Here is a 25,231-nt window from a genome sequence, read left to right as displayed (position 1 = left end):
CCCAGGCAGGAAACCCTACACATTTCAGACAAATGGTTATCCAACATTTTCTTAAAAATTTCCAGTGTTGGAGCATTCATAACTTCTGCAGGCAAGTTGTTCCACTGATTAATTTTTCTAACTGCCAGGAAATTTCTCCTTAGTTCTAAGTTGCTTCTCTCCTTGATTAGTTTCCACCCATTGCTTCTTGTTCTACCCTCAGGTGCTTTGGAGAATAGTTTGACTCCCTCTTCTTTGTGGCAACCCCTGAGATATTGGAACACTGCTATCATGTCTCCCTTAGTCTTTCTTTTCATTAAACTAGACATACCCAGTTCCTGCAACCGTTCTTCATATGTTTTAATCTCCAGTCCTCTAATCATCTTTGTTGCTCTTCTCTGCACTCTTTCTAGAGTCTCAATATCTTTTTTACATTGTGGCGACCAAAACTGGATGCAGTATTCCAAGTGTGGCCTTACCAAGGCATTATAAAGTGGTATTAACACTTCACGTGATCTTGATTCTATCCCTCTGTTTATGCAGCCCAGGACTGTGTTGGCTTTTTTGGCAGCTGCTCATATCTAAATGGTTGTCTACTAGGACTCCAAGATCCCTCTCACAGTTACTACTATTGAGGAAGGAAGGAAAGAAGGAGGCCTTTCTTTCCAACTATCAATCATGGGGAGTGGGGACAATCCCTTCTCCCTGCTGCAAAACATATTTACTCCCCAATTTTGTCTCATGATATACATTCCTGGAAAATGGGCTATTCCTCTAGAGCAGGGGTGTCAAGCTCGATTTCATTGAGGGCCGCATCAGGTTGTGTTTGACCTCATGGGGGTGGGGTGGCCAGGGTGGGGGTGGCCAGCTCGACATCATTTTTGTCAGGGGTGCCTATGCTGGCCCAAGCGCTTTGCCAGCAAAAACAGGATTCCAAGCTTCGTTTTTGGCTGCAATGATCTCCTGCAACCCTCTGCCAGTGAAAATGCAGCTCGGGAGGGCCGTGTGGTAGCTCCATTTTCACTGGCAGAAGGGTTGGAGGAGACCGTGGCAGCCAACTTGGGAGCCCGTTTTCGCTGGCAGAAGCACCGCAGGCCGGTCCTTCACTGTTTCCAGGGTGGCCCCGTGGGCCCGATCTAAGTACCCCATGGGCCGGATCCAGGCCCTGGGCCTTGAGTTTGACACCCCTTGTTGTGTCTGCGCTCCCCGAGCTGGGCCTCCTGCCAGAAAGTGACTTGGAAAGTGAGGGGGAAGGGCCGTTAGGACTTACCTCGGGAGCACCGGCTTCCCTGGCTCAACTCCAGGAGCCAGAGGCAGGCCAGGTGGAAGAGATAACGAGGCCTCCGTCCCCTGACTGTTTACCCCCCCAGGCCATGCTTCCAGACCCAGCTGATGGCAATCAGGCCTGGCTGGACCCTAGCTTTCGTAGGCAGGAGAGGCGGGAACAACAGAAGCGGGGGTGGGGCAGGCCTAGGAAGTGCTGAGTCATGGAGCCACAACCCACAGGATATAAAGGCAGCAAGAGCTGCTGTGCCTCTTCGTAGCAGGCAAATCAACTGATCAACTAAGAGCTGAAGTTTGTCCTGGGTGACTCATCGGTGTTGAGGGAGATAACAAAGACACTTCGCAGACACTCGCTAGTTTGCTGCCAGAGCTGATAGTGCCAGCTAATTAAGCCATCGCTCGGACGGAGGCGAGAGGGGACAGAACACCCCTCCTCTAGAGCAGTGTTTCTCAATTTCAGCAACTTTAAGTTATTTGTACTTCAACTCCCAGAATTCCACAGCCAGCATGACTTTGGGCCCACCATTCTCTTTCTCTCAACGGAATTCACCTCAAATGGTTCTTGTGATGGAGAAAACAGGAAAGAGAAAGGAGTATGTTTGCCGCTTTGAGTTATTTGTAAAAATAATATTATAAAGTTGGGATATAAATAAATAAAATACCTACATGCTTCTAGCATTTTGCTTTTACTCATGAGAAATAGAGCCTCCATGTTTAAAACACTTTGTTGCTATCTACTGATCATCTATAGCAGGGGTCTCCAATCTTGACAACTTTAAGACTTGTGGACTTCAACCCCCAGAACTCCAGGAATTGAAGAACACAAGTCTTAAAGTTGCCAAGGTTGGAGACTCCTGAGCTAGAGTTCTGTAACCAGATCATGGTTAGATGAAAATTCGGAGAGCTCTTTCTTTCCTCTCCAAACAAAATGAATTTCAAAAGGGCCAGGACTATAAAATATGCAGTATATTGTAGAAAAGGGAGAGTGGAACATTAATTGCCTGCTTCCTCTCTGATGCAGTAGTAATTTAAGCCATGGTTGTACCATTTATACACCTCCTTGTATTTTTTTTAATGGAGAAGGAGCAATGACAGCATTCTGTGACAAGCTTAAGACTTAGTTCTCCATGAACAATTTCTCAATCTGTAGCATCAAGGGTCAGTATTACTCAGGGGAAGGAACGACATCCTTCCCCCGAGGAGCAAAGAAAAAACACAATTTTGTCAATCTACCTAGAGTTGCCTTTATGCAAGATGGGTGGCATATAAATTTAATAAATAATTTCTTCAAGCACAGAATTCTCATAAAAATTAATTAAGACAGAAACAAATCAGAGAGGGGGAAAGGCAGAAGCAGAATTGTTGAAGTGACTCTACTTGTGAGTTGGTGAAATTGCAATTTATAAGGGAGGGGGATTAGTACAGTAGTTAATGACATCAATATCATTGGTCTCTGGCATCTCCATTTACCAAATAGAAAGCAATATAAAGATCTTCTGACCAGGACCTGAAATTACTGCCAATCAAAGCAGGATATTAGATGTAAGAAGCAAAGTGGCTCCTGAATACATAGCTAGACAAGCCAGTAGAAGGAAATACCATTGGTTTCATGTACTAATGGAACAGAATTTCTGAATAATTATCTGATTAATGATGGGAAACCCTATTTCTAAGAGGCATCAAGCAATGCCTTTGTTCTCAGAAGTAAGGAAGGTGGTGTCCACCAAGTGCTCCTAATCCTCTGAAAGTAAGAGTGCTATCATTGCATTATTAACTGGCACATAAAAGGCATCACAGTTGACTTATATAGCAGCTATTTGCAACCGCATCTTCCATGTTTAACTCTGAATATCATTTTATTTCCTGAGACGTGAGATTCTGAGTCTATACTATACAGTCAAGTTGCATTACTACGCAATTTTCTGGGAGATGTCAACCAAATAATTTTTCACCTGACTGCACTCATTTTCTTTATGAATATGTTCCCAAGAACATGTAATTATGAATATATGTAGCATTATCAGTCTCTGACCCCCTAAACTCAGGAAGATAGGTTATCAACTTAAGCAAACTGCTTTGGATGCTTAGAAAGTTGGATGCTTTCCTGATTTTTCTTGCCTTGTGGATACAAAACAATTTTGCAAAATCAAAGCTCAAGGTTCCCTGTTGCTTTTTATATCATTTGTAAAGTTCAGCTAGCTACCTAGGTCCACTTTCTTCCTTCAGGGAGCTAATCTACAGAAATAAAATCAACCTCCTTGTATGGGGGCAGTAAACATATTGAAACTAAAATAGCTCTTTTGCAAAAAGACATTGAGCTGTTTTTAATCCAGATGTGCCCTTCTCTTGCAAGTATGATGCCTTCCTCCTACACACTAATTGAGCAGAAGCCAAACCTTAGGAACTCGACTCTGCACAGCTTGCTCTGGGGATATTCTTATGGGGGAGAGAGGAGGAAAGGAGTACTTTTAAAAGCACTCCTTTGCCACCCAAAAATAGCCCATCCCCTCATCTGTTTTTGGTAAATTCATATTTGTAGCCACAATTAAGAAAGTAAAATGTTTTTTTTATCCACAGGAGTTAGTCCTCCTGTTATTACTTATAAAAACACTTTTCTATAAGAATGTCACACTTTTAATGCACAAATGCTTTTAATTTTTAAAAGTTTTCTCACAAAGTTCACTCAGTTCCCCCATGCTCTTCTTTCTTAAGTACTATAGAATGTTATTCCTGTAACTCCTGCTATGTGACATGAGTTGGGATTTACCATCTGGCTTGCCTGCTTATTTCAACTATTAACTTGCTAGCAAGCCCTGTGCTTATATCACAAAGCTGATGTTTGCAGCTTTTCCTGGAGAATATTGTGCAAATAGATCGTTGCATCATTTTCTCAAATAAAAGAAAGGCAGAATCGTAAATACCAGATGTAGGTTCCTTGCAGGAACATAAATTAAAGTATTCTTGACCAAAGACTCTCCAGAGTCTCCTTGATTCATTTAGTGGTGAGTTCATCTACTTTCTAAGTATATCTATACATTCTGTCATATTTCTCTTGCTACTAAGAAGTCACTTGGAAAGTGCTTTCTGGTAATTAAATGCATTATCATTTTAATGTTACAGAACATGTCTTGGTCTTCTGTTTAATATCACATCCTTCTAGATAAATAATAAATATACCTGATACCTCCTTTGTCCTTCTAAGGATTGATGTCTAGTTTCTTGATCATTCTTATTACCATCAATATGATAGGCTGAACTGGAAACAGTAGTCAAAATGAGCCCTTCCCAATTCAAAAGAAATTAAAAAGTATTGCTCATTATTCTTGTTTCATGTATTATTAGTTCTCTGTAATCCATCTAGAATTGAGGCAATGATAAATTATATACATGCATGCTAGTAATTTCACATCATTGGAAAATAAACTTGCTGATTTATCTTTTGATTATAATGACTATTACTCCAAGGTCTTTTTCACAAGCACTTCTACAAAACCACTTATATTGATACATTCAACTTCTCTTTCTTAAGTGAAGTAATTTGCATTTGCCTCATTTGAATTTCTAGCATGTAGGAAATTTATTTATTTTTGTTTGCTTCATTAAATTTTGGCGTAGAAGAAATCATGCTATTTATATTACAAGTATATACACTTCATATTACTCCATTATGATTATTCTATTTTATTTATGTAGCTGCCCATCTAACATATGTTAATTAATCCACATTTTTTTGTTGTTGTTTACATTTATACCCCGCCCTTCTCCGAAGACTCAGGGCGGCTTACAATGTATAAGGCAATAGTCTCATTCTATTTGTATATTTTTTACAAAGTCAACTTATTGCCCCCCCAACAATCTGGGTCCTCATTTTACCTACCTTATAAAGGGTGGAAGGCTGAGTCAACCTTGGGCCGGGCTCGAACCTGCAGTAATTGCAGGCTTTGTGTTCTAATAACAGGCTTCTCTATTGCCTGAGTTATCCCCTTTACTAACTTGCCTGCTTTGAATATTTTTCCAACGATTCTCCAATATGCGTGTGCAGGCACACTGACAAACAAAAAGATGGCCAACCTGCAGAGCCTAAAATGCTTTGAAGCAAATTTATTTCCATTTGTCTAATCAGTGTCTCTCTACCTTGGCAACTTTAAGACTTCAGCTCCCACAATTTCCCAGCCAGGGAAATTGATCAGGTTGAGAAACTCTGGTCTAAGTGATCACTTGAAGCAGATGCTTATGCAACTTATGCCCACGCAATTCACATACTGATTTTTAATTATTTCACCTTCAAAGTCTACTCTTCCACATACTTTAAAAAAGACAGACTAGGGAGGAAATGTGATGGCTGAGGTGAACAATAAAAAAAAAAAATAGAAATACAGTCCCCGAGAGAACTTGGGTGTCTATTTACGAGCTTTTGCTGTGATGAATGTTGGAAATTTCTATTTGTTCACAGGTGCCACTTCAAAACCATTTTGTCCTGAACAAGGTGGAGCAATTGCCTGGTGGCAGTCAAGTATTTGTAAGGGGAAAATTGCTGACAGATAGTTGAATGATTTTTGTACTCCTTGTAGCATTGATACTGACCGAAAGGAGTCATTATTTGCAATGTCCTTCAAATTCAAGCAGATTTGAAGAGTTGATTGAAATAGAAGGAATCCTGGGCAAAAGAGCCTTCTGAATTACCAAGAGAAGGCATTTTTTTCTTTCGGTCTCCCTTTTGAAGCTGAAGGAAGTAGCCTAATACTTCTGTTTCATTCTCGAGTCAAGCTATTTCTGTTAATGGGTGAGCTATCTCACGTGTTAGATCAATTCTCTCAAAAAGCAGGGCATTTTGCTTAAATGGGTTCCTTTAAAAAAAAATCAATGTGCTACATACCTTGGAAAATATCAAACATGCAAAGAAGAAAAGGAAAAATTTATTTCCATTGGTGAAAATGGTATGTGCCTCATAATTAATTTCTGCCATAGTGCTTCTCCTGTGGAAATTCAAAATGATTTAAACAAGTCATAGTCAACATAACTTGAAAAAAGTCAATATTACATTACCACAATAAAAGCTGCTTCAGAAATCCAAAACTATGACATTCTTTCCCTATGTTATGTATTTCATATTCTTCTTAGAAAAGTACACTTACTTTATACACTACCGGGTTAAAAAAAAAGTGACAGCCTAAAACATAAAAACAATAAAAACATAAAAAGCCAATAAAAACACAAGCAACCATAAAAGTGGTATGTAGAATTATGGCCATTCATTCCTCAAAGGAAAAATTCTGTCTTTCACAGTTTCTGGAAGGCCAACAATGAGGGTGCTAGTCTACTCAAGACTAGAGTGCTCCACAATAGTGGTGCAACAGAAAAATATTGCCTATGAGGCTAGACCAGTTTTATTAAGGGCTTATTTTAAAATTTTATTTCTAGGCTTCTGTGTTCCATAACTGTAATAAACTAATGACTTCTAGTAACTTACTCTTGGCAGGATACAGAAATGGCTTGCCAAGCATTTAAGGAATGGATTGGTTGAACGGTGTGTTGTGATTTCCTCACTCTTATTATAAAATTTGCAAGTGCTGCATAAACAGAATCTTAAGTACATGAAGGAACTTAAGATATAATGAAATTGCTTTAAATTGACTAACCTGCTGTCACCGAGACAGATTTGGCTCCAGGGTGTCATAAGATCTTGGGTTCTCAAAAAATAATCAGATGCCCAGCATCCAAAAACCTTATGATTTTTCTCCTTTTTATTTATAATGTATACTAGATAAGAAGGGTTTCCTTCAGCAATGCAAATATCTTTTGAGTCAAGCAGCCTTTAAGCTAAATCGTTTAAATTATCATCTCTCCTGCCTTCCTGCAGCTTTGCAATAAATCAGCAGGGAGTAAAATTGTGACTTACGTTCAAGCGTTTGAAAGTTAATTATCTTGCCAATGGCAACATGAAGCTTCCATTTCTGGTACAGTCTATCTTGTTAAATATGGGCATTAATTATTCTTAGCTTAATTATTATTCTTAAGAGTTTGCAGCCTTTGATTTTTTTAGCCTTCAGCCAGACTGACTGCAGAAAGAAGAAAAATGCCTTGCTTCATCCCTAGTCCTGTTTGTAGCCTTTGGGCTACTCTGTAACAGCAGTCCTTTCCTGGGCTGCTGTAGACCAGGGGTCCCCAACCTCTGGTCTGTGGACCGGCAGCAGTCCACAGCATGCTAGAAACTGGGCTGTGCAAACAAGTGAAGCCCCATCTGCGGGATGCAGGCACCACGCCCCCTCCAGTCTGCAGAAAAAACCCTCTCCACGGCACTGGTCCCCGGTGCCCAAAAGGTTGGGTGGGGGCACTGCTCTAGACCTCTTCAGTGGTCTTGGTCTGCTCTGAAACAAGCAAAACTTCAGCAGGTCCACAGCTGTATAAGCCACATAGTTTGTCAGCCATTTTTTTCTTTTCGTTTTAAATGAAAGTTTTATTAAGTTATAGCATAAAGTAAAATTAAAATAAAGATTTAAAAAGAGTGCAGGATAAAAAAAGGAGAGAAAAAATGGTGCTGAGTTCGAATCTTTCCAACACAGTGAAATGCTAATACATTTATGACCTCAGTTTTTTACACTACTATAATTATTACAAACCAGTTCTATAACTAAAGGATTACTAAATCTTCTACTAAATCTTTACTAAATTCTAAATTTCATTTTTTTTTCTATTTCAGGCATAAAAACCAGAAGCAACATCCCATAAAAACAAGATCAAATTAAATCTCTTTGTTAAAAACAATTTACATCACCATCTTAGCCAAATCCATTTTTCCCTGTTGTGGGAAATGATGTATGTTTCTATTTGCACTTACTAAATTTTTATGTTATCATCAGCCATATTAACAAAGATCACTATACTTGTTCAAATTATCACATTTTTTTGTTAGATTCTTCAATAAAATTGTAAATTATAACTCCTAACATCAAATACATGTGGCAAATTCATGGAAATGACAAAATAAAACCACATATAAAACATATATATATAATAAAACCACATATAAAATAAAACCAAATATAAGGAATTAAAGGAATCAAATTCCTTTAATTCCTTATATTTCTCCATCAAAGAAAGACAAAAAGTAGTCCACTTTTCTTTAATTTAGGTCAACTCTGGCAACCCTCCTCCTCCTCATTCAACAATAATGCTGTCCCAAAAATGGCACAGATCTTTAAAAAAGAATAAGAGGCTGTGACTGAAAAAAGCCTCTTTTAGCTTAGTAAATATAATAAATAAAGTGTTTAAGAAATGAAAGGTGTAATTTCTTATCCATTTTAAAAAATACCCGAAAGGCTGGTTTTTCAACCATGAAGTAGTTGCAGTCCCACCTCCCAGCTTTTGTACATGTTGCCTGGCTCTTCAGAGTGCCATTCCAGAGACTGCCACAACAAAATACTTTATGCCACCAGATTTGAAATACTGAGTTTAGAAAATTTAGAACTTCGCCGCCTTCGACATGACCTGAGTTTAACTCATAGAATCATCTGTTACAATGTCCTTCCTGTTGAAGACTACTTCCGCTTCAATCACAATACACGAGCACACAATAGATTTAAGCTTAATGTTAACCACTCCAATCTTGATTGCAGAAAATATGACTTCAGTAACAGAGTTGTTAATGCTTGGAATACACTACCTGACTCTGTGGTCTCTTCTCAAAATCCCCAAAGCTTTATCCAAAAATTATCTACTATTGACCTCACCCCATTCCTAAGAGGTCTGTAAGGGGCGTGCATAAAAGCACCAACGTGCCTACCGTTCCTGTCCTAATGTTCCCTTTGATTGTATCCAATTTCGTATAGTTATTACATACTTATGCTTATATATATGCTTATACAGTGTATAGTTATTTCATGCTTATGCTTATATATACTGTTGTGACAAATAAAATAAATTAAATTAAATTAAAAATGTGGAGGATCATAGGGGATGATTCTGAGACTCTTTCCGAACCCAGGAGACGCATATAAACTTAGAGAACTCAGTTTTCTGTTTGTAAATGGAAAAATGTTCGGTCAAGAAAGGACCTTTTGGACGGGTCAGTTGGTCTTATCACAGGGATCAAAAATAGTCAAGATCAGTGGTGGTATTCTGCTGGTTCTATCCGATTTGGGTGAACCGGTAGCAGCAGCTGCGGGAGGCCCCGCCCGCCCGGACGTCATCCCTTCCTCTTTTTGACACTGCGCATGCTCAGAGATGGCAATGCGCTCACATTTGCAAACCGGTAGGAATAGTAAGTGAATACCACCTCTGGTCAAGATAATGGTTATGACCATGTGGTTGAACACTTTTTTACATGCCTCATAAGATGTTTTGCTTGTGAATATCATCTTGACTTTTTTGATACACACATACACTGTTGGCCTCTTCTATAAATGAGTATGCATTTTAAACGTTAAGGGTGTAGCATAGATGTTACTTGCCCTTTTGTCCAGTTCATGCAGTATAGATTTTTGCATATTTTGAAAGTTTATTTATTTTGATAATCTGATCACTAACAGTAAAGCACGAGTGCAGCATAAATATCAGCAATATCTCAGAGAGAGCATGAAAACCTTGCAGAGAAATAAAACACTTAACTTGCACCTTAAAATCACTTCTTTTAAAAAAATTGCTCAAAAACACCATGGTGATACAAAGCATGAGAAAGAAAACATGTTCTAAGATTATTTCAATATGGATCTGATTTGTTCCGAAAACTGCTGTGGAAACTGAAGCTAAAATGGCAATTGTTTTAGAAGATTGTACAGAAATTGTTCAATAAAAGGTCTCTTAGGAAAGATGCATTTCATTTCAATTTTTTATATTTAAAAGTGATTTCACTCCCTTTTTTCTTGATAACTTTGGTATACATTCTATGTCATTATTTACTTTTCTGCCTCTTGCTGCTTGGTTAGGATTAATCTACCATTCTGGGTTCTAGAGGCTTAGATGTCTACGTTCTTCTGTTTTCTATTTTATCAGTTCTCTTGATAAAGCTAGTATTAGACTTTGCTTTATGTTTTCTTAATCAGGATTCTGCTGCTCCCTCCTAAGCCTGCTAGCTCATGTTGCTGTTTCAGATGTTCTCCTTTGTTTCAGTGGACAATGTGCCTAGCATCATAGCTTTGGCTTTTTTTAAGGACCAGTTTATCCCATTCGAAAAGGCAGATCCTTAAAAGAGAAAGTGAAGGGGAGACATGAACATTCCAGCTGCCGCACATTCTTCAACTCTCTCTTTTTTTTTAACGGAAGGAGAATAAACTATGAAAATGCTGCAAATTTGCATTATTTATGCAGCTGGTCTTTTTCAATTTGTCCTATTGTCAAACATATGTATGTTTATGTATGTTATATAGTGGAATATAGTTTGGAGGAGCTCTTTTTTTCCCAGAAGGCAACAAAACAGAGAGCTAGGAATCTCTGGTAGGCAGGAAGAGAACCAGATGATATAAAAAGGTAAAGGTTCCCCTCGCACATACGTGCTAGTCGTTGCCGACTTTAGGGGGCGGTGCTCATCTCCGTTTCAAAGCCAAAGAGCCAGCGCTGTCCGAAGACGTCTCTGTGGTCATGTGGCCAGCATGAATCAACGCCAAAGGCTCACAGAACGTAAATCTCTGGTAGGCAGGGAGAGAACCAGATTATATACTCCCTAGCAATTCACAGAGTATATCTATAGCAGGGGTCTCCAACCTTGGCCACTTTAAGACTTGTGAACTTAAACTCCCAGAATTCCTCAGCAAGCTGGCTGAGGAATTCTGGGAGTTGAAGTCCACAAGTCTTAAAGTGGCCAAGGTTGGAGACCCCTGATCTATAGTTATTGCTGGTGAGATTATATTTGTAGGCAAACAAAAATAAACTACTCAGAAGTAATTCCACATATTGTTTTTGATTGTTTGGGCCTGAAAAAATGTTAGTGTATTTAATTTATTTATAGCATCGAAATTAAGCAGAGGTTTCCAAATCGGCAGGTGAAAGGATCAGGGCCATGATGGTGAACCTATGGCACGTGTGCCGGAAGTGGCACTCAGAGCCATCTTCCGGGTTACGGCGCGCTGGCCAGCTGGTCCTCACGCACGCAGGAGCACCGAAACCAGAAGAGCAGCCGCCTTGTGCGCATGTGCACTCTGGGGAGATGATATTCCTGTTTCCGGTGTGCGCACACACAGCGGCCACCTGCTCTTCTGGTTTCTGGCGCACATGCGCGTGTGAAGACCAGCTGGCTGGTGTGCATGCATGTCCCAGAAACTAGAAGATGATCTTCCCGGCGCATGCATGCACACTGGGCGGCTGCTCTTCTGATTTCTGGAGCACGTGTGCACCGGCCAGCTGGTCTTCTTGGTGCCAAAAAGGTTCGCCAACATTGGATTAGGGAGAAGGTATTGACATAACATCTTCGGGATTAAATATGTTTTGTTCGGTGCTTTTTTCAAAGGGATGGAGACCTGTGCAGCACCCAAGAGCCTTGACAGTAAGCTAGAGGAGAGTTCGGAAGCTCCTATTTTGGAAGAAACATCCTCTTCGCCAGTAGAAATACAACAACATTTATGGCAGGTTTCCACAGATATTGAAAACACCGAGAGGTATGGTGCTTTTTTTTGGTCTAATTTTGTTTTTAAATTTATTTATTTTTTACTTTTAGATTTATTCGTTAGAATTTGTCAAAGCTATTCCATACTTTCAGTATCACAGCTGAAAAAAATGCAGGACTAGATACCTAATAAATGGTAACTGATCTCAGTTTTGTGAGCAAAACTAATACGCTAAATGATACTAATGTACAATTGCCTGGTGTTTATTTGTCAACATACAGTATATCATGAAGATGTACTAGTTTTTTATTGCTGGTTTTTATTGTCATAGATTTTTAATGTTTGTGCAGTAATAAAGATTTGACTGTAATAAAGATTGATTTGAATGTTTATTTATTCATTACATCCCTTTATGATTGGTCTGGGCTATAAACATTTAAATAAGAAGTATAAACGCATCACACATCCAAAATAAATAGATATTGAATATGTATTGATGCCATTCTTACCACTCTAATTCTTCCTCCTTATGTTTTTTTTTTATTGTTGCTCTTATTGTTAGCATAGTCTCAAAGTAAAAGCTGATATTTATTGAAACCATGTTGATACTATGTTTGGTATATGTACAGTATATACCCCTTTTTAAAAAAATTCTGTAGTGTTATTCTTGTATTTTAAAATGTAAAAATAGTCTTTATTTAAGTTCTATGCTTTATTTCTACAGGGATATGAGAGAAATGAAAAACCTTTTAAGTAAACTCAGGGAGACTATGCCTTTACCATTGAAAAATCAAGGTAAGCTTTTCTTTTCTGTATTTATCAATAAGATAGTTGAGTGGGCAGCCTAAGCTCCTTTCAGTAATGGCAAACGAATTTCTTATAAACTACATCGGATGCTTCAAAATAGGTTATATCTGCTGTTGTCTCCCATGCCAGGGGTCAGTAGTCTGTTATGTTCGTGGAAGCATTATGAAGGTGATGATGCAAAATAAGTAGAACCAGAATTTTCTTGGATTTTTAAAAATGTAATATGGGAGTTTGAAGGTGTTATTTTAAAATATGTTAAATCTGTTTTAGAGCTTACAATACACTTTTGATTCTTTCCACTTCAGAACAACCTCCTAGTAACCAACAGTTTTTAGCAATTACAGCAAGCCAGGGGTCAAGGATTATGGTGGTTTTAATCCACTTTTAAGCAGCTTTTGTCTGTTCTGTGCCTTGCAGATATTGTACACTAGACCAGGGGTCTCCAACCTTGGCAACTTTAAGACTTGTGGACTTCAACTCCCAGAATCCCTCAGCCAGCTGCCAAGGTTGGAGACCCCTGCACTAGATGTCCACTTACCTTAGCCAACAACTATGCTGGCTGGGCTAAAGTATTTAGGGTAATGCATCCAATATAATACTGTACAATCATGAGTTTGTTGGGAGGCTTCTCCGCTCAAAATATCAGTCAGTAGAACAACTCCATCCATTTTTTCACGTTGCCTTGACTCCTCAGAAGCTGTAAACGTGTACTCATCAACAGCACCCTATTGTTAAGCAGTATTATAAAATGAAAAAAAACCTCTGACCAAATTTATGACAACAATTTTAACTGCATTAATTATCAGTCACTAAGGTTGTAAGGCACAATGTCACCAGAGGCCCTTTATCACAAACCTTTATCTTCTTTAAAAAAAAAAAATAAATAAAATAAATAAAAAAGATAAAAAGGCTTTATCACAAACCTTTATCTTCTTTGGCACCCTGCCAATGGCTTTTTTTGACAAAGCCCCATGAAGTTCAGAAACCAGATGCCTGACGGAGCTTGGGCCATTCCCTGAGGAACTGGCCCACAGCACGGCTGAGGAACTGGTCGTGGCCTGGGAACAGGCCGCGGCCGGGGCCTTGGACCGTGTCGTGCCTTTGCGGCCTCTGACCCGGCGGAGGTCTCGTCCGGCCCCTTGGTTCTCCGAGGGGCTGAGGGAGATGAAACGCCGGAGAAGACGCCTGGAGAGCACCTGGAGGTCCAGTCGCGCCGAAGCTGATCGGACACTAGTTAGGTCCTATTCTAGGACCTACCTAGTGGCAATGAGGGAAGCGAGGCGTTCTTACGCCTCCACCCTCATTGCGTCGGCAGATAACCGCCCGCCGCCCTGTTTCAGGTGACCCGCCTCCTACATCAGGAGGTGCGGATGACCCTTGCAGGACGAGCCGAGGAGTTTAGTGGTTATCTATACGATAAAATCGCTCAGCTGAGGGACGGTCTGGACCGAATTTGGGATGATCCAAGCGAGGGAGAGGAGGCACGTCTTGTTGAGCCCATTTGGGATGAGTTTGACCCTGTGGCTCCCGAGGACGTCGACAGGTTGTTGGGGAGGCTGCAAGGCACGACATGTTTACTGGACCCGTGCCCTTCCTGACTGGTACTGGCCACTCAGGCGGTGACACGAGGCTGGCTCCAGAGGATTATCAACGCTTCTTTGTTGGAAGGGGTTTTCCCTGCCGCCTTGAAAGAGGCGGTGGTGAGACCCCTCCTTAAGAAGCCCTGCCTGGACCCAGCTATTTTGGGTAATTATCGTCCAGTCTCCAACCTTCGCTTTGTTGCGAAGGTTGTAGAGAGTGCCGTGGCGCGACAGCTACCCCAATACCTGGATGAAGACATCTATCTAGACCCGTTCCAGTCCGGCTTCCGACCCGGATACAGCACGGAGACAGCTTTGGTCGCATTGGTGGATGATCTCTGGAGGGCTAGGGACAGGGGTTATTCCTCTGCCCTGGTCCTATTAGACCTCTCAGCGGCGTTCGATACCATCGACCATGGTATCTTGCTGCACCGGTTGGGGGATTGGGAGTGGAGGCACCGATATCGGTGGTTCTCCTCCTATCTCCGACCGTCGCAGACGGTGTTGACAGGGGGCAGAGGTCGACCGCGAGGGGCCTCACTTGTGAGGTCCTCAGGGGTCGATTCTCTCGCCCTGCTGTTCAACATCTACATGAAGCCGCTGGGTGAGATCATCAGTGGTTTCGGGTGAGATACCAGCAGTACGCTGATGACACCCAGCTGTACTTTTCCACCCCGGCCACCCCAATGAAGTTGTTGAAGTGCTGTCCCGTGTTTGGAAGCCGACGGGTCTGGATGGGGAGAAACAGGCTCAAGCTTAATCCTCCAAGACGGAGTGGCTGTGGATGCCGGCATCCCGATTCAGTCAGCTGCAGCCGCAGCTGGCTGTTGGAGGCGCAGTTATTGGCCCCAAAGGATAGGGTGCGCAACTTAGGTGTCCTCCTGGATGATCGGCTGTCGCTTGAAGATCATTTGACGGCCGCCTCCAGGAGGGCCTTCCACCAGGTTCGCCTGGTTCGCAGTTGCGCCTTCCTTGATCGGGATGCCTTATGCACAGTCACTCATGCGCTCATTACCTCTCGCTTGGATTATTGTAATGCTCTCTACATGGGGCTCCCCTTGAAGTGCACTCGGAGGCTTCAGTTAGTCCAGAATGCAGCTGCGCGGGTGATAGAGGGAGCTACGCGTAGCTCCCATGTAACACCGCTCCTGCGCAGACTGCACTGGCTGCCTGTGGCCTTCCGAGTGCACTTTAAGGTGTTGGTTACGACCTTTAAAGCGCTCCATGGCTTAGGACCTGGGTACTTACAGGACCGCCTGCTGTTACCACATGCCTCCCACCGACCCGTACGCTCCCATAGAGAGGGACTTCTCAGGGTGCCGTCCGCCAAACAATGTCGGCTGGCGGCCCCCAGGGGAAGGGCCTTCTCTGTGGGGGCTCCCACACTCTGGAACGAGCTTCCCCCGGGTCTACGTCAAATACCTGACCTTCGGACATTCCGTCGCGAACTGAAGACACATCTCTTTATTCGCGCGGGGCTGGCTTAAATTGGATTTTTAATGTGAAATTTTATCAGGAAATTTTATTAATGTAAAAATTTTATTAATTTTTAAATGGGGTTTTTAGTTTACGGTAATTTTAATTTCAGGCTAATTTTAAATAAGTTTTTTAAATGGTATTTTAACCTGTATATTTGTATTGCTGGTTTTATCTTGCCTGTACACCGCCCTGAGTCCTTCGGGAGAAGGGCAGTATAAAAATCAAATAAAATAAATAAATAAATAAATGTGACCACAACTTGTGATTTCCTGCCAGTTTCCCCATTGAATTTGCCAGAATGACCATTTGTTGCCAATGAACATCATTTGACCAAAGGACATTGCAACTGTCTTATAGGCACGGCAGTTGCTAAGCAACCTCAATGTTAAGAACATGTCATAAATCCCCTCATTTAGCACCATCACAACTTCAAACGGTTGTTGAAGTAGTGGTCAGTAAGTGAGAACTGCCTGTACTATCTTTCTCCTCTTCTTCTTCTTTTTAGTTTATGCTTTGAATATCAACTAAAATGTAACTGAGGGATATGACCCTTCAGCTGTTGCTGAACTCTAAGCATCAGTTGTGACCTAGGCCCAAGTAGTTATTACCAGACACAATCAATCCTAAACAAACATTTTTTATTAGAACAGCTGAGAATTACTTCATTGTCAGCTTAGTCCAAATTAATTCCAAAACAAGTCCTTCAGAAAAAGTCCATTGGCTTTTTTTTTTAATTTGCATTTATATCCCGCCCTTCTCCGAAGACTCAGGGCGGCTTACACTATGTCAAGCAATAGTCTTCATCCATTTGTATATTATATACAAAGTCAACTTATTGCCCCCAACAAACTGGGTCCTCATTTTACCTACCTTATAAAGGATGGAAGGCTGAGTCAACCTTGGGCCTGGTGGGACTTGAACCTGCAGTAATTGCAAGCAGCTGCTGTTAATAACAGACTGCATTAGTCTGTTGAGCCACCAGAGGCCCTTTATCACAAACCTTTATCTTCTTTAAAAAAAAATAAATAAATAAAAAAAAAAGATAAAAAGGCTTTGTCACAAACCTTTATCTTCTTTGGCACCCTGCCAATGGCTTTTTTTGACAAAGCCCCATGAAGTTCAGAAACTAGATGCCAGCAAGAAACAATTGTATCAACCTTGGTTTCCTACAAAAAGCCCAAGACCCTGCTGTTCTTTTAAGCCTTATGGGAGGGGTCAATCATTTCCTGGCCTTACTCCTGAGTCGTCCTTTTTGCTTTAGCTGCTCTTGCCTTCTGGAAGCTCTTCGCACGCGTGCACTAGGAACAGGTTCCTCCTGTTCCTCTGCCTCTGCTGTGCACCTCTGGAGGCTCCGGAGTCCGCACATCACTCCCAGATGGCCCTGGCCCCATCTCTGCCTCTGACACAGAGCCCTTGTCCGGACCTTCCCCTGACTCCAGGACTGGCCCATTGTCCTCCCCAGCCTCTTCACTGTCCGACTCGGCTGCTAGCTCCACAGGCTTTTGGCAGACCACAACAGCATCCTAAGGTTTTGCCCTCACTGGCTAGGATTGCTGAAGGGTTCAACAGTGTTGGAAAGGAATAGGCTTTTTACCTCTGGCTTCCTTCTTATCCCAGTTAAAATAAAGCCTAAAGGCGAATACTACATCTGCTCTTGTATACAGTATCGGGTACTTTAGCTCCCACCCTTTCTTGTTCTAGCATATTTCACTCCTCAGTTTCTTGTGTCACAATGGATGTTAACATGCTTCTGAAATTTGTTTTTCATATTACTCTGTAAATTTGCTGTTGTTGTATCTGTAGTACTAAAAGATACAACTGGTACCCATAAATTAGAAGTTGTAACTCTATTTTGAGTTCATTATGTTAATCACTTCTCTGCTATCAGTGTTATTCAACATTTCTTCGAGACTTTTCTATCTTGACAGGTTTGCAATTTGAAATTTTTAACTGATGTCTATATTAAATTAAGCTTGTTTGGTCACCAAAGAGATATTCTAATCTCTTCCGCTGTTTACATTTTCAGTATGCTTATAAACGCCCTGGTTACAAAAGTAGATCAGAATAATTGTTGATAATAGCAATAACAATATTCAAGATGCTGGCATTGCTGAAACCTGAAGATATCAAATATGATTGAGGAAGGTGCTTCTCTCCTAAACCATAACAAAATATATTCTAATACTGAAAGATACACAAGAGTTACTATTTATTATTATAGTAAAGTCTGGAAGAAAACTTCCCCAGACCCTATGAATCAAGTTTTCCTCTTAAAGCCTTCTAGATTTCACAGCTTGCTTTATGGTAAGGCGGAAGTGTTGCTGTTAAGAATCCATGCTCCATTGGTACTGAGACTAACTCTAATCTTTTTATTTAAAACCACAGATGATAGCAGCCTGCTAAACTTGACTCCTTATCCATTAGTGCGAAGACGGAAGAGAAGATTCTTTGGATTGTGCTGTCTTGTTTCCAGCTAAATGAACCATTTCAGAAGAGTATAGATGACTGCAGCCAATACAAAATGTCCTTTATTGGGATCAGTTAAAATGCTCTACGTCAGTGTTTCTCGATGTCAGGAATTTTAAGATGGGTGTACTTCAACTCCTAGAATTTGCTGGGGGAATTCTGGAAATTGAAATCCACCCATTTTAAAGTTCCTGAGATTGAGAAGCACTGTTCTAAAATTACCATGTGTGTTTTCTACATTCCCCTTATTATATTTCTTCCCTCCTTTTCAAAGAGTTTGTTGCTGACAAAAACCAAATTCAGAAATCCAGTTAAACATTATCAAGAATATTTTTAAACTTTTTTTATGGCATACAGCATGTCTACTTTAAATCATTTTGTGATTAGATGCAAATATGATTATTAACCAACACATGCAGATTTTTTATTTAGCGTACAAGCCACAACCAATTATGTACAGTGCAACAGTATGACTGTAGCTCTTGCTAGTATGATGTTATGAACATTTGAACATATTCTATTAAGCAATTTTAATCCATAGAAAACTGTTTAGAAGAGCAAAATTGTGCTTAAATTCTAAAACGCTAAAATAAACAGAGCCAATATTGTACAAGAACATACACACTCTATTGCTTTTTGTGCTCTCATTCATATTTAGTCTTCCACTCTATAACACAACTTATACAAGATCTTCATAGTACAATTTTTTAATTTCTAATACATAAGCAACATAACATTGCTATGTTGTTCATGTAAATATGAGATAATATCTACATATTGTATAATGCATAGGAATAGCTATTTTACTTTTTTAAAAGAAAAATCTGAACATGTTTATGTTACAACCTTAAGCAGAAAATTTAAAAGATGGTGTGGGAAACAATAAAATCCACTGATGTGAAACAGATTATTCCATTTTGTTTCCTGTAAAGGTTGAAGCATGGTGTCAGAACATCAACTTAGTGTTATTGCTTATAGGGCATGCCACAATAGCTCTAACTGTAAAATATTAAAACATTTTACATTGTTAATAAATATTTTTAGTTAAACAAAAACATGTCTTCTTTGTAATATTTATATTATTATTTTTTATTCCTCGGCACTATATCTGTTATGAGCCATGATTCAAAATGTGATTCTGACCTTGAATCTGACAAGGTTGCTCCAGCTGAGCCTGTGCTTCAGGATTGTCTGCCTCAGAAGCCAGGAAGCCAGAATTCAGTTGAGGCTGATCAGCCACAGGCATCTCCTGTTCTGCTGGAGCAGTTAGATAATGAGGTACAATCCCCCAAGCCCCAGGTCTAGATGTCTATAGAAGCAAGCAGAGCAACACTCTTCAATGAGACTCCTTACTAGGCAAAGGGCAAGGCATGAGTGATTGCAGCCAGTTGCCATCAGACAGAGTTAGATAGTTGCTTTGTTTGTAGTCTTTATAAGAGTCAACTCTTTGGCTTTCCAGCTCATAATTTTTCTTCCTCCTTCTTTGTGATCCTTTGACTCTTGAACCTGATTTGACCTTCTATGTCTCTTGGAACATTATTTCATGGTCTATAGTGACATTTTTCTACCGAGCACATTCTGCCAGGCATTTTAATTACATCCCTGTTTCCTGATATGTATGCCATCAACCTTGAAAAGGAACAATATGAGGAATCTGTCTTAGAATTATCAGTGGTTTCAAGTCTAACTATGTAAGATGCTCAAATCCTTCTGTCTTCCACTTTTCTCTTGCAATGATTCCATATATCTAGATACACATATTTGGGTCTTCTGCTCAACATCAACATATTGTGTGCATAGAGCATACTGCACTGCACTCTTTTCTTCTTTTTCTTCTTCAGAAACAGTTTGATTCATCAAAGGAACTTCAGGTATTTTTATTGTTAAACAAATCTGAAAAAACTAATGTAAACTAATGCACATTGCCAAAGCAAATTTCATGCAAGATATAAGAATTCTGTATTATCTTTCTCTTTTTTTATATGCCAAGAGAAGTTCCAGCTGTGGACTGAGCAACCCAGTCGTATATTTTATATGTTAAAATCAAGTCAGATTATTAAGCATTTTCTACTAGAGTATTAAACTCTAGTCTGAACTTTTGCCGCCACTGTGATGCCAATGCAGCAGGACATGATATAAGAAATATCCTACGTTTACATTTCCTTGCTGTTTGAATCTTTCACATTAGCCAGTGACCCAGAAGAACATCCTCTGTCAATGGAAGCTTCTCTCTCATGCCAAAAAGTAGCTTTAGAATTTGTTTTTTTCCAGGATTTAAACACAGTATTCCATCTGTCCATCCTTTGGCTCTTAATTCATAAGCACTTAACCATTTGCCATGAATTTAATTTGTTTTTATTCTAATTAGTATTGCAAAATGAATAACATACTCTGGAAATGAAATAAATTATTTACGTTAATTGTACATACAGTCTTTATGCAGACAGCAAATATAAATTAGAATAGAATAGAACAGATTTTTTTATTGGCCAAGTGTGATTGGATGCACAAGGAATTTGTCTTGGTGCATATGCTCTCAGTGTACATAATATAAAATATACCTTCATCAAGGTACCACACTTACAACACTTAATGATAGTCATAGGGTACAAATTTAACACTTAATGATATAACACTTAATGATAGTCATAGGCTACAAATAAGCAATCAGGAAACAATATCAGTATAAATCGTAAGGATACAAGCAACAAAGTTACAGTCATAAGTGGAAAGAGATGGGTAATGGGAACGATGAGATGATTAATAGTGCAGATTTAGTAAATTGACAGTGTTGAGGGAATTATTTGTTTAGCAGAGTGATGGCGTTTGGGAAAAAACTGTTGTGTCTAGTTCTGATGTGCAGTGCTCTATAGCGTCGTATATAAATATAAATTACATATGAAAAGATTTGAGATATAAAAGGTAATCTAAACAATATTAAAGGCTAATAGGGCAGAAAATTATTTTAAAAACATGTAGATGAAAAATAAATAAACTTATTTTTTATGATTGCTTTTCCTTAAATATATGCAGAAAAATCAATATTGCATTGTACTGATAGGACGTGTAAAATTTATGCACTTTTTCATTGGCTCACATATACAGTTACTGGTTTTCACAGCTGAATGGCATAGATGTTTCACAATTTGCAATTTGTTATGTAATGGAAAAAGAAACATAATGAATGAATTTCAATTAGGATATAAGACGAAACTAATCAGTTTTATCTTGGCTTTGTTAAATTTTAAATGGCTTCATGGTCAAGACAGCAGATTAGTTTAATATCAAGCTAATACTACAGAGACTCGAGTTCAACTTTTAATGGAGTTCAGTGCTTAACTTCTGCCTATCATTATCTTGGTTTCCCTTTTTTCCCCTGACAAAGATACTGTAAAAAAGTAAAGAACACCCTGATACACTTATTGGAACAATATAAAATGTATAATACATACTAATACACATTTTTATGAGTTTCTACAATGAAATGGATAGATTGTTCCACAGTAGATCCTAACGGAGGCTTCAAGCTGTAGTGAATGATCCTTCAGTGTCAATCACATATCAATGGCACCTTCAAAGATGACTTTGGAATAATTCATATGCTTAAAAGTGTTGATTTAAACAATATATACAAAATGTAAAAACAAGCAACATCGAGTTATTTATACCAACTCCCATATAGTCTCCAATTTGCCGTGAAAATTAAATGACAAGAGAGACTTACCGTATATACTCGAGTATAAGCCGAGTTTTTCAGCACGTTTTTTGTGCTGAAAAACGTCCCCTCGGCTTATACTCGAGTATATACGGCTTATACTCGAGTTTTTTTTTTCTTCTTTTTTTCACATTATACCGAATGGCGCAAACTTGGCGGGCTTTTGCATTAGCGCGGGGAAGCCCTGCCGGTGCAGTGAGAGGGCGGGGCGGGGGAGCCGCCAGCCTTCTCGGCTGAGGGAGGGAGGGTTTCCCCGACCGGTAGCTGCCTCATTTCCCTCCCTCGGCTTATACTCGAGTCCCCAGTTTACCCCAGTTTTTTGGGGTAAAATTGGGGACCTCGGCTTATACTCGGATCGGCTTATATTCGAGTATATACGGTATTTGTAGCAATTAAATCTTTTTAGGCAATTTTTGGTTTGTTTTTGTAAATTCAAACTCAAATGTGTCTGTTCTGTGCAAGCATCAACATGCCCACTTCGATGCTTTAATATCACTGTTCCCAAATTCAGAGTCCAATTCTGGGAGTTGAGAAAGCTTCTCAAAGGAGATGTGTCATCAGCCAGCAATTCAGTTTCAAGTTCAGAAAGTGCAAGGCAAAACAAAAAAACGGTTAAAACTGTGAGAAAGCTAGAAAAAAGAAGCTTTGGAAATAAACTACAAAGCATTTCAATTTTGATAGAGGGCTATCAAGTATCTTAGTGGTTTCATTCTAGAATGCAATAAAGTAGGGATGTCCAACCTTGACAACTTTATGACCTGAAGACTTCAACTCCCAGAATTCCCCAGCTAACCAAGCCAATTTCTCTACATCTGTCATTTCTTCACTAACATCTTTTAGATATTGTCTATCCATAGTAGTAGACAACATTACTATTAATATTGTAGTGACTAATTTCTGGTCCATTCTTCAAAAATCTCCTTTAATATTTCCAATGTGATAATATTTTGTATCATTTTGTAAATCTTAGTAGTAACTGACATCAAGCAGAGGTTTGCATTTTCCCCTTCTGCTTTAAATCTTTAGTTCCCTTTAGTGCCCAGTTTTGTAAAAATCATTATTTTTTTGTTATGACTTCTAATAGCCAAGATAGCCAAATAAGTCTGTTTCCCACAAAAGCTACTTATTTTTACAGGTACTTCCAAACTCTCACAGTAAAAGTCAATATTCTAAATTTATCTGGACCCTTAGTCCATTCATAACTTTCTTTTATCAAAATCTTATTCAGCTACTTGCTGTTTATTTCATTTTTAAATTCTTAAGCTTATAATTCATTTTTCCTTTGTTCAGAATTGAAGATAAACTCACCTGATGAAGATTTTGCACAGTTCTCTAATACAGGGGTCTCCAACCTTGGTCCCTTTAAGACTTGTGGACTTCAAAGCTGGCTGAGGAACTCTGGGAGTTGAAGTCCACAAGTCTTAAAGGGACCAAGGTTGGAGACCCCTGCTCTAATAGCTTTAAGATAGTTAATAGAGGCAACTTCCAAAAGTGATTATTTGGTGAGATTTGCAAATGTAGTGTCTTTTAAAATGGCCCACTTCCATTAAGAGCAAGGAAGCTGGTCCCATCATCTCCCAACACTCAAACTTGGAGAAACCAGTATCCTTCATTCTCCTCATGAGGAGTAGCCATCCAAAACACATGGGCAATCTCCCATCCTCACCCTATCCGAGAAATTTTAAGGACTGTTCTACTCATGGATACTTTAGTCTTTGCAGTGTTTGTCAACTCCACTTTTGCAGAGATATCTACAGCTTGCCATGTCTCACCCAGAAGTCCAAAATCAAAACTATCTACCATTTCTAAACCGGCTTTTATAAAAAGTTGCAAGATTTAATTATAGAAAAACTCAAGACCACCACTTAAATCTGCACATGCTGTACGAAATTACAAATGTATGTTACTAAGTACTAGAGGCGTGATGGCGAACCTATGGCACGTGTGCCAGAGGTGGCATGCAGCGCCCTCTCTGTGGGCACATGAGCCATCACCACAGTTCAGCTCTGCCGTGCATATGTGCACGGCTCCCTATTCAAGGTTATCCATGGCTGATGTGGTAGTTCAAAGCCAGGCATCTTTTTCTTGGAGTCATTTATGTGTCTTCCTACATCTGGCTGTTCAGCCACCCATTTGGCTTTCTTGGGGAATTGATGTTAAAAGTTGTTGGGCAAATGTTGTGCAAGTGGGGATTTCCAGGATTTGAGTCTTCTGGCTGATAAATGAGGAAGTTTGGCATGCACTGGTAGGAGTTGGTAACTCACATTAAAACAATGGTACAATAGCAGTTAGTTATACTGGTGTGCAAGAATAGCAGCTTTAAAAAAAAAAAAAGAAATAACTGCATAATTCAATGCCACTAAAGATAACCCCTTTCAGCTTGTTTATTTGAATGCAAATTATATTTTAGTATGGGTTTGACCGGGCATTGCTGTGCTGATGTTTGTTGATTTCATCGTGAATGCTCTGGTGCTTTGCTATTTATTTCTTTATATAAAGCCACAAAAATTAGAAGTTGTTCTAAAATGGCAACATCTGGTGATCTCTTCCCTCTGAGAAGGTAGGCATTGCATACTCTTGACAGCACAAAGAATTACTAAGAGTCCTTAATTATAACGGTCACATTTCTTAAGTGTTTAGTTGGAATGGCAATTAATTATATATCTTGCAGAAGTGTGTGTGACAATTAACTTAAACAAAGGCAGAACATTACATGCTGACTATTTTTATTTTAGCTTGTAAATATGCAAAATGCTGTTTTCCATACTTAACTCAAAATCTCTTGAGCTAGACATTTTAAAGAGATGTTTTAAAAGACTTTCATGGTAAAAGTCTTGAAATTGTCACTATTGTTATTATCATCGTTCGTTGCACAGTCAGCCAGATGTTTAGACTGAATTTGGCATTTTTATTCATCTATTGAGTCCTTCCCAGGACCTGGGATAGCAGATGTTGTTTGATGGTGTCAAAGTATGTAAGGTATTCCAAGTAAAGCTGCCTTTTGCAATTGACTGATGGTGATTTCATCAATGCTGATAATGCTCAAGTGGTGTTCCAATTATTTTTGCATTGTATCCATGGTATGCCTATTGATACTATCTTTGCTTTCTTTTGCCATAGTTGGTCTACTTCTATTTGAAGGTCCTTGTATTTTGTGATTTTGCCTTCTGTTCTGCTGTCTTCAGGTACCGTAACATCCACTATCCAGACTTTTTTGTCTTTCATATTGACAGTTGTTAACCCTAAGGTGTTATGTGGCAGGGGCCAGTTTGTTTGGATTCTAATGTCCCACAGAACTTTGGCTTCTTCATTTTCTATTATTTTGTTTATTTTATGGTTCTACCAGTTCTTGCTTACAGGCAAACATTATTTCTTCCAGATTT

General features: G+C 39.5%; 1 protein-coding gene across 2 annotated transcripts in view; it reads left to right on the top strand.

Moving 5' to 3' along the window:
• RGS7BP (regulator of G protein signaling 7 binding protein) overlaps positions 1 to 19,188 on the top strand; it is a 76,488-nt gene extending 57,300 nt beyond the window's left edge. Inside the window, exons 4-6 of one of the 2 annotated variants that reach the window (XM_058169614.1) lie at positions 11,705 to 11,852; positions 12,526 to 12,596; positions 18,053 to 19,188. In XM_058169614.1, coding sequence (XP_058025597.1) covers positions 11,705 to 11,852; positions 12,526 to 12,596; positions 18,053 to 18,144 — 311 coding nt within the window. In that variant the 3' untranslated portion in view covers positions 18,145 to 19,188. Of the gene's footprint in view, positions 1 to 11,704; positions 11,853 to 12,525; positions 12,597 to 18,052 lie in introns of those variants that run through there. The other variant, XM_058169616.1, reaches the window with a different exon arrangement.
• Positions 19,189 to 25,231: the final 6,043 nt, after the last annotated feature.

Source organism: Ahaetulla prasina, chromosome 2 (assembly GCF_028640845.1).
Source record: "Ahaetulla prasina isolate Xishuangbanna chromosome 2, ASM2864084v1, whole genome shotgun sequence".
NCBI classification, from domain to species: domain Eukaryota; kingdom Metazoa; phylum Chordata; class Lepidosauria; order Squamata; family Colubridae; genus Ahaetulla; species Ahaetulla prasina.
This window is presented reverse-complemented; position numbering and strand designations above follow the sequence as displayed.